Raw genomic sequence first — 10329 nt, forward strand, 5'->3', positions numbered from 1 at the left:
TATTTTTAATTCTACGCCTGAATTAAAAAGTCCAATTTATATAGAGATATATACAAATCTTTGAAGTGACCATGCATGACCCCCTCTCCTCCGTGTCCCTGTGGAGGGACATCCCCCTTCTCTTCCTATTTGTTTTTTTAGTCTTAGATTGGTACATAATCCAATAACCATGATCTTTAATGTTTTAGAATTGTCTTAAGGTTATGTTGTCTTTTCCTATGTTTGCTTATACATCTTTTTCTGTTTTTCCGTCTTATATTTTTCTTTTTATTTCCTTTTCATTTTCGTACTTTTTTGTTTTTTAAGGGCCCATTTAGATATTTAAAATATCTTAATTATATATTTATGAATAATAATAAAATAATTTGAATTAAGATATTTTATTAAGTTTTGAAAATTGAGAGAAAACAAATTAAATAAAAATATTATAAAGATAACAAATTATTTAAATATAATTTTTGTTTTGAAATTTAGAAAAGTAGTATTATTTTTTATATTTTGTCTGAGAGTTTAGAAAAATTATAATGATTAAGTAATGATTAGATGGAAAAGTTGAAGATTTGAAATTAAAAAATATTTTGTGTTTGAATAATATTTAGAAATAAATCAATATTATCTGAGAATATTTGAAAACAGTTGTGTTGTCAAATGAACTCTAAATTTCTCTGTGTTTACATGTTTTTGCTTTATTATATGTATATATTAAAAATGTTTAACTAATTAAGCAAACAATTGTATTGGGGTCTGATTGATATTAATTCTTACCCAAAAATTACTGTTTCCGAATTGGCGTATGAATGTAAACATTAATGTTCCAATCACATGCTTCTAAGAAAGCAAGATATTTGTTCGAATGTGGGACAACATCGATCTCATCAATGCTTGTACAGTATCATGATGGGCTTCTCCTTAGTTATGATTAAAATGACAAAATTATTACAAACTTCAAGAAAAGAAAAAGAAAAACAACAAACAATGATTATAGTTTTCATTTTGGAACAAATGGACATGACTAATAAATTTAAGTCCCATGTCGCGTAATAGTTAGGGAATTAAAGGTCAAACCCCTCTCTTGGTTTGGCTAATAGTAATAATGCACCTAATCGTTTCGTGCTTTAAATTGATATCATCTAAGTGATTAGATAATGACTGATATTAAATTGATATCATCTAAGTGCTTTAAAAATATAATAACTGATATTATTTATATTATTAATATGATAAAATGTGATTTATAAGATTTATGAGATTCAAAATTTAAAATTTTTCTTATAAATCAAATTATATTATATTAACATTATCAAGGGCGGAACTAGGATTTAGTGTGTGGAGGGCGATTAGCAAAGTGTATCGTATGTAGGGATGAACGGTAACCAACATTTAAGGTAGTAAAGTGTGTCATCAACATTTAACATTAACCATATAAGGTACTTATCTAAGAACAACTAAGTTATTCAAGACGCCAATCTAAACCTCACTTGAACTCTATCGAACTTAAATGAACAATAAAAATTAAGATAGAAATAGCTATGTGAGACTTGTTGAAGCAAATGATAAAAATTAAGTAAACAAACGATAAAAATTAGTTATGTGGTTTTATCTTTGCCTCCACTCTTTATTGTTAATTCGATGGTAATACATTTGTACTTACTAACAAAACTAATCGAAATTAATAAATTAGCTAGTTAATGGAAGACTTGAAAATAAAAATGTAAATAAATAGGAAGAATGAGGTTGTAGATTTACCAAATAGTTTATAAAAAGAGACCAAGATATTTTCTTGCCTCTTATTAGATGTAAATAGGTGTGAGTATGAAAAATTGTTGAAAAACTAAAAGAAATCTAGACAACTAAGTACCAAATAAGATTTTTGAAAATGTTTTGAGGAGCAAATTATATTTATATTAGGACATCTTTAAAAAACTATATACTAAAATAAGTTTTTAAAAAATTGGGGCGATAGCTCCCAAGCATCAATGTAGGTCCGCCACTTAACATTATGAAAGGTGTCCTCCACATGACTTACAAATTTAACTTTATTTTTTTCTATGATCGAGTTATATTTTATGTGCACAATCGAATTATTTCTTTTTAACAAGTTTTACGACCTTATTCATGAACTACTTGATTAATTTATTATTTTCTTAATGTCCTTTTGAACATTTAAAAAAAAAAAAAAACATGTCCACTTTTTAAAAGAAATGACACAGCACAAAACTTTCGTATTAATCAAGAACCAGCATAGAGTTCATCCAAAGAATGAGCTGTTTGGATCGCAAGAAATTCGTGAACAAGCAAGATAAACAAGGCTAGCTACTGAAAAATGTCTAGAAACAGGGCATCGGTCGAGGATGAGAATGTCCCCTTACTGAAGGATTTAGCTCCAACGTCAGGCCGATCCAAAGATGGACAAGAAAATCATTAAGACCATGATCTTGTGCTGAGGGTTTGGATTGAATCAAAGAAGCTGTGGCACATAGTGGGTCCTGCAATCTTCAGCCGCCTCGCCTCCGACTCCATGTTCGTCATCACCCAGGCCTTTGCTGGCCACTTCGGTGACCTTGAGCTTGCCGCCATTTCCATTAGCTATAATGTTGTCGTTGGATTCAACTTTGGCCTCTTGGTATCAATGACACTTTCTCATAAAACATATGTATATAAGGATCTTGTTTGTCTTCTGTGAAAAAAACAGAAAGGAAACAAATAGTAAACGTTAAAACTGTTTTTGTTTTTGCTTTTTTATGGTTCCTGTTTTTAACAGCTACGTATGGCAAGTGCTTTAGAAACGCTATGCGGTCAAGCTTTTGGGGCAAAAAACTACCACATGATGGGTATATACTTGCAACGATCATGGATCGTTCTGTTTATATGCTGTGTCCTGCTCATGCCTCTGTATCTCTTCGCCTCTCCAGTCTTGAAGCTTTTGGGGCAGCCTTCACATGTAGCTGATCTATCTGGGATCGTGTGCATGTGGGCAATACCGATTCATTTCAGCTTTGCATTTCAGTTCCCTCTGCAGAGGTTTTTGCAGAGCCAGCCCAAAACTGGAGTGATTGCGTTCGTATCTCTGGTGGCACTTTTGGTGCATGTGTTGATGTGTTGGCTATTTGTGCATAGACTTCAGCTCGTAGTTGTGGGAACTACCATTGTTTTGAACAATTCTTGGTGGGTTATGGCGTTTGGGCTTCTTGGTTATACTGTCTTTGGTGGGTGTCGTCTTACTTGGACTGGCTTCTCCATTGATGCATTTTCTGGTCTCTGGGAGTTTGTCAAACTCTCAGCTACTTCTGGCGTCATGCTTTGGTCAGTCTCTCTGAACAATGGAAATCTTGACATTCTTTGGTTCCTTTTAACGTCTTTTTGTTTTCATTCAAACTTGCAGCTTAGAGAATTGGTATTATAGAATACTAACACTGATGACTGGAAACATGAAGAATGCAGAGATTGCCGTGGATGCTTTGTCCATATGGTAATCTTTTGCATCACATTCATTTATCATATTTGTCAATTTTTTCTTTCAAAAATATTTGTCATTAAAAAAAAAACCGAGCATTTATGACAAGTTATTAGCATTGAGAATAAACTCATTTTTTTTAAGAAATAGTCATTTTATCACGAAATAACTTGTCACAAATAAATAATTTTTTTACATTAAGTTAGTGATGTAAATTGGATATTTGTTCATAAGAGACTTGCACCATATATAAAACACGCCAAAAATAAATTTAACTTTGTTTGATTGTTAATGAATTAGTGATCATCATGTTTTAAAATAGAAAAATTATATTGGTAAGCCGGTATTAATGACACTTTACATTGCTGTTGTGTCAGAATTTGATTTGTAAGAAAAATTTATAAATTTAAATTTTACAAATTAAATAATACTGACGCTACATCGATGATCATGTGAATGTTCGTGTGTTTTCTATGCTAACTTGTGAAGAAAATGACTTTCTAATTCACAGGGATAATGCATGGGATGAAATGTGATTTTCTCCATTGTTAATTAATTATGGTATTGTTATACTATTTTTGTCGTTTGGCAGCATGTCCATAAGTGGTAATTGGGAGAGACGATGATTCCTCTGGGATTCTTTGCTGCAACCGGGTATTATGCTTGATTGATTGACTAATTAATTTCTTGCTCTTTTCTTTCTCAAAAATATTGTCCAAGTCTTTTGGTGGAGCCCACATGATCATATGGCAAGGCCAGGGTACAAAAGATATGGTCCCGGTGTGTCTCTGGACTTTCAAACATTAATATTTCTGGATGTATGCAGGTTGTACGTTGCACTTTTAGGAGATGTTTGGATTCGCAGGACATTTCAGCTCATCTCAGCTTATCTCAACTCATCTCAACTCATCTCAACTCATCTCATTACTATTCATTACTATTCAGCAACTTTAACTCACAAATCTCACTACTATTCACAACTCATCTCATTACTATTTACAATCCATCTCAACTCATCTCAAATCATCTCAAGTCATCTTCGAATCCAAACGTCTCCTTAATCTGATTGATGATCAATGTCCCCAAAGAAAAATGTAAAATCAGATTAAAAGTGGGGAAAAAAAAAAACACGTGATTCATGCTCTCTCCATGAGTACGGTGCGTTTTGATATTGAACTGAATTGAATTGAATTAAATTGAGATGAAAAAATATTATTAAAATATTATTATTTTAAATTTAAAAAAATTAAATTATTTATTATATTTTATGTTAAGATTTGAAAAAATTGTAATAATGATTTGAGATGATTTTAAGTTTTAAACGAAGCTTAAAATCTTTTTGATGATGATAGAGTGAGGTTGGGTGGCAGATGAGGTTGGAGCTGCATGGGAATGGAAAAGGAGCTAAATTTGCAACCAAAGTATCAGTGGTAACATCAATTATAATAGGTCTTTTCTTCTGGTTATTGATTTTGGTTTTCCAAAATAAGTTGGCCGGCCTTGATATTCTCTACAAGCAAACCCGTCCTAGAACAAGTCCTCTCTGGTAATTATTATTTAATTCTAATTTCCTACCTAATTAATTAATTTCAATTATTAATTGATCCAACATGATTTGAACTGCATGCATGCTGATCGATCTCATGAAAACTTACTCATTTTCATCGCATGATCATCATGTGTTTTTTTTCGTTAAATATTAGGCGTGGCTGTGGGATCGGGATGGCAATCATATGTTGCATACATCAACTTGGGTTGCTACTATCTTATTGGGATGCCTCTTGGGGTTCTCATGGAATGGGTCTTCCATTAATTAGGAGTTACGGTATGCATCAGTCACTATTTACTTCTATATTCCATATCTATAATTTTTTTTATAAGGTGTAGAGATATTTTTCATAAAATAAATCTTAATATTGGCCATCATTACTGATCGTTGTGACTGGGATAAAGAGGTCTTAATTAATTGTATATATTTGTATTAAAGTGTTTTTTTTTTTTTTTTTTTTTCGTGGTTTGAAATTGCAGGCAGAAAAGGCAGCCAAGCACCTAACCAAGTGGGCATCGGACATAAAGCAAGATCAAAACTAATGTTGTTGATCTAGAGACGACAACATTATACGCATTTATACAGATCGACATGCATATATATATATATAGTCCCATTGCCATGAATTTGATCAGGACCTGCCTGGATTAATTATAAAAACCGCCATCTTTGTTAGATGTTGTTGGATGAAATTAATTAGTACAAGAAATTACTACAACACGTAGTACGTACGTTTTGATGTTTTTGTTGATGATCTGCGTCCAACATGAGTACATAGTACTCCAATTAGCTGTATGATGATGATTATTTCTGTATTTATTTAATTAATTTCCAATTAGCTAGGGTTATTATTGAGTGTGTTTTTTGCTGATCATCGATCTGTATTATTTCAAGAGAATTCATGTCCAGTACTGATGATCATTTCTTGAATTATGTAATATCTCTTAGCATGCAAGTTAGGCAGATTTCATGCTTGTAATTATTATAAGTTAATGTAATTACTACTACTTTCATATATATAAATATATATATAGTTTGGATAATTGCATATATCATGGTATTCATGCTTAATTTTCTTAATTAATGTTTTCTCTCTTTTCTTTCTACGTTCTCGAGTTTGCTATTATCAAAGAGATCAAGAAAAGATTCATGTGCCTAGCTAGCTAGTTAGTAATATTGCAATCTTACGTACAATGAAATTGAATGTTGAGATCAGTACTGCATGCATGCATGATGCATCAAATCATCATGTATTACAATCTTACAAGCTTATAATTGCTCCACCAACATTCGATTTGATATCGAAATGGGTACATAATGGTGTCTTCTGTTTTTTTTTTTAATTTTTTTTCAATACATTTTTTTGTCTATTTTTTTTTTAAAAAAACAAAATACTAAAAAATAAACAAATAAAAATACTAAAAAAAAAAAAACACTATCGATAGTACAAATAATTAATATGTATACTTTGTATTTTCCTTTCAAATTCGAAGAGGCTGAGAACTATGAGTTAAATGGGAAAAAAATAAAATAAATAAAATAAAATCAGTGATGTATAGGATACAGCTAGCTCGCACGTACAACATTATATGTAAACACATGCAAACCATTAATTTAACTGTGTGTTTTTTAAAATACGACATCATTATTTCTCTTCACAAGGGTATATATATATATATATATATATATATATATATATATATATATATATATAATTCCAGTCCTATATTCAATATTCATGCATTAATGTTTATAACTTAATAATCTTTTAGATAATTACAACTTATTCCTTTAAATACTGCCACATATGTTAACTTAGAATTGAAATGTAATCATTTTCTCAATTTTGATATGTGTTCTTCAATTATTTTTAGGTCTCGTTTGGTTGCAAGACTCAGTTGAAATCAACTCAGTTTAGTCTAGTTTTAAACTAAGTCTAACATTCATACACTCAATTCTCAAATTACTAAACTCATTTCAACTCAAAACTTCCTTACACTTGGAGCCTATAATTTTTTTCAACTAAACACATCTTTATACGTGGGTCCCAGAATCTTTTTCAATTTCTCATAAATAGTACTAAACTCATCTTAACATTCAAACATATCTAAACTCATTTTATATGGATTCCATATAACTTATTCCACTTACGCAACTCACTCATATTCATAAAGAACTCAAATTAACTAAACATCTAAACGCAACCTTATTCTTAATTTGGCAGCATGTCCATAAATGATTGGGAGATTATAAAGTCTGTTTGGACAGTACACATGTTTTATTCTATCTCATCATTATAATTTTTTTAAATTACTATATAAAACATAATAAATAATTTAATTTTTTAAAATTCTAAAATAATAATAATAATATTATAAAAATATTTTATTTAATTTATTTAATTTTTATCTTAATTTATTTCATATGAACTCACTATTTAAATCGGATCTAAGATTCATTCCTAATGTGGCATTCTTTGCTGCAAACCGGGCATACATGCACGATTAAATACTTTTTAATTTCAGGGCGTTTTCTTTTCCAAAAATAATATAATATCGAATTCTTTTGGGTGGAGTCCATATGGCCTAGGGCATTTATGATTTGGTGCAGCTTAATAAATGATAAACGTTGGGTGGTACGGATAGATGGTTCCTGTATGTGGACTCGATTACTTTATGTCCACAAAAAATAAAAAGAGAAAAATAAAAATAAAACCAACTTTAAAAAAAAACTTAAATTTATTATTAATATATTTTACATTAACACGAATATAGTTTACGCTTTCATGTTCTCAAATTGTCAGTTTTTATCATATTCTTATCTAAATCTAACCATTAAATTTTAATGAAAAGTAAGTGAGGAGGCGTAATCTTAGGTTATGTTTGGATGTTAAAGTGAATTGAATTGAGTTGAGTTGAGATGATAAAATATTATTAAAATATTATTTTTTAAAATTATTATTATTTTAGAATTTAAAAAAGTTGAATTATTTATTATAATTTGTGTTGAAATTTAAAAAAATTATAATGATGAGTTGAGATGAGTTGAAATGAATTAGAAAACCAAACGAAGCCTTAATCTTTAGAGCTTTCTTTTCTTTTTTTTTTTGAGTTGAAAGTAGAGATTTTGAACTCCAACCTCTATTTTAAAAATTGAGAATTATATCAATCAGATAATGTGTCTTTAACATTTTTAGAACCTAATTAAGGGTGCTATTTAATTGAAAATTAATTGGGATGGTATGAAAATTTAAAGTTTTATTATGACTTTTATTAAATATAATTATTTTTACGTATTTATTATATATTTTATTAATATGATTGATTAAAAAAATTATTTTATATTTAAAAAAATTAACACAACCAATCACATTATTTTCGTTTTATTATTCTTTCTTCTTGAAACAGTAAATAATATCTAATGAATTAACAATCTAAAGTCAAAAGTGAGCCGACAAGGGACACGGTACCTCAAAAATCACATATTATAGCCAAGTCAAAGAAGATGTCCCCGCCCGCCGCCGCCCGCCGCCGCCCCACCCAGTTTACAGAAAGAAAGAAAAAGATGAAGTTCATCTCTGAGCAGTACGTATATATGATCCGATCGAGTGTCTCATCAGTAGCAACCATAACTCGTATGAACAAAATTAATCTCAGATATTACCCAAAAATAAACAATTAAATAAATAATATTTATACTTGGACTCGAAACCATATATATTTATATATATACATTGGAGTTTTCACATCATTGCGTTTGGTATGATTCCATCGACTCTGGAACGTGAAAAGGAAACCTTCCGGAAGAAAACCGGACCGAGTCTCCTGACCGCAGAACTCGCTCACCATACCGAGCTGACTCGCCCGTCTTCTCACTTCTCACCCTGATCATCAACTTCCCCCCATCCTTCTCCGTCCCAACCCCTTCCTTAATCTCCCCAATCAAACACCAAAAGCTCTCCATCACTGACCTTTTTCTGTCGGACAACTCGTACAACCTCCCTTTGCAATTCTCTAACCTTGTCAGAGCACAAACTAACTCGACCGATTCGCCGAAACTCAGTCCACCCAGCCTCTCCCTAAACTCACTGACTCGAACGGAAACCTCGTTTATTGCCGAGAAATGATCCTCACAAGCAAAACCCATGATATCTTCCACCAATTTGTTACCTTCGACATGTAAAGGGTCCGGTCTCTTACAAATCTCTTCCATCAAACCCACCAGCGAGACAACTTCCTCAAGCAATTCCTTATCCATAAGCGCTGTGATTTTTTCTTCCTGCTTATCTTTCTCTGAACTATACGAAGGTGAAGAAAGAAAGAAGCCCAAAACTCTAGAGGTAGATAAAAGGGTTTCGATGTATTGCGCGTACCAACGTACCCAGGAGGAGAGCTCCCAACTTAAGGGGCTGGAATTGTCACGGAAGTTGGAGAGCTTGAGGTAGTTTCTGCCGCCGGTGGAGGGGTAGACGGAGAGCTGATCCTGGAGGATGAAGTCTCCGCGCACGAGGACGAGATGGACGATGAAGAGGCACTTGAGGGCGACGGAGGAGTCGCGGGTGGTCTGGAGACGGTCCATGAGGGCTTCGATGGCGGAGGAAGCGGTGGCGCGAGAAGAGTGGCCGAAGGAAAGGATGGTGGAGAGGTGCTTGTGAAGGGGAGGGGAGAAGGGGTCGTGGGTGGTGGCGCGGAGGAGGGATAGATGAAAAGAAAGGGTGGTGGGATTAGAGAGGAGGGCTGCTTTGCTTTGAGAAGCCTTGTCCTTGATTAGACCAAGAATGTCTCTGAGCTTCCCTGATGTAGTGCGTCCCATCGAGAAGGGAGAGAAGAAGAACAGAACTCAACTCAACTAAAGAAGGGTGGGTGTGTTGGTTAATTGGTGGCCAAAACCCTATTCAATATCTAATGTACTCGCGACTGCTTATTTTCAATCTCAAAACTTTAGAAATGCAAAATCATTATCCAGAGATTTTAACGCCTTCTTTATAAGAGAAATTCTGGTCTGTGCATGATTTTTATATAATAAAATTTATATATTGATATAGTTTAAAAGAAATAATATTTATAATCGTGAGTATGCAAGTATCGTGTAATCGTTTAAAAAAAATAAATAAATATAAAATTCACATGAAAAGATATTAATTTTTTCATAATAGATTCTATTTTTTTTCAAAACGACTATATAATATTTATACATTTCACGATTATACGTAGCATTACTTATAGTTTAATATTATCGATTCTAAAATTATTATTATTATAAAATAAATTTAATATATTTGTGTGCAAACCTAACACTTCTTATTTATAAAGTAAAAACCTTCAAT

At 31.9% G+C, this 10329-nt stretch overlaps 1 protein-coding gene and 1 pseudogene across 1 annotated transcript; one reads left to right on the forward strand and one right to left on the reverse strand.

Moving 5' to 3' along the window:
* The first annotated feature begins 2323 nt into the window (after window positions 1–2323).
* On the forward strand, window positions 2324–5545 carry LOC108998246 (annotated as a pseudogene).
* Window positions 5546–8599: 3054 nt separating this feature from the next.
* LOC108998216 (putative clathrin assembly protein At4g40080) lies at window positions 8600–9963 on the reverse strand. Its single transcript, XM_035683318.1, has one exon. It carries the CDS (start codon window positions 9813–9815, stop codon window positions 8751–8753), a length of 1065 nt encoding a protein of 354 aa, XP_035539211.1. The 5' UTR covers window positions 9816–9963; the 3' UTR covers window positions 8600–8750.
* Window positions 9964–10329: the final 366 nt, after the last annotated feature.

This window comes from Juglans regia, chromosome 12, assembly GCF_001411555.2.
Source record: "Juglans regia cultivar Chandler chromosome 12, Walnut 2.0, whole genome shotgun sequence".
Lineage (NCBI taxonomy): Eukaryota > Viridiplantae > Streptophyta > Magnoliopsida > Fagales > Juglandaceae > Juglans > Juglans regia.

Coding starts and splice junctions, on each gene's coding strand:
- LOC108998216 (XM_035683318.1), bottom strand. CDS start 9,815: ATGGGACGCACTACATCAGGGAAGCTCAGAGACATTCTTGGTCTAATC.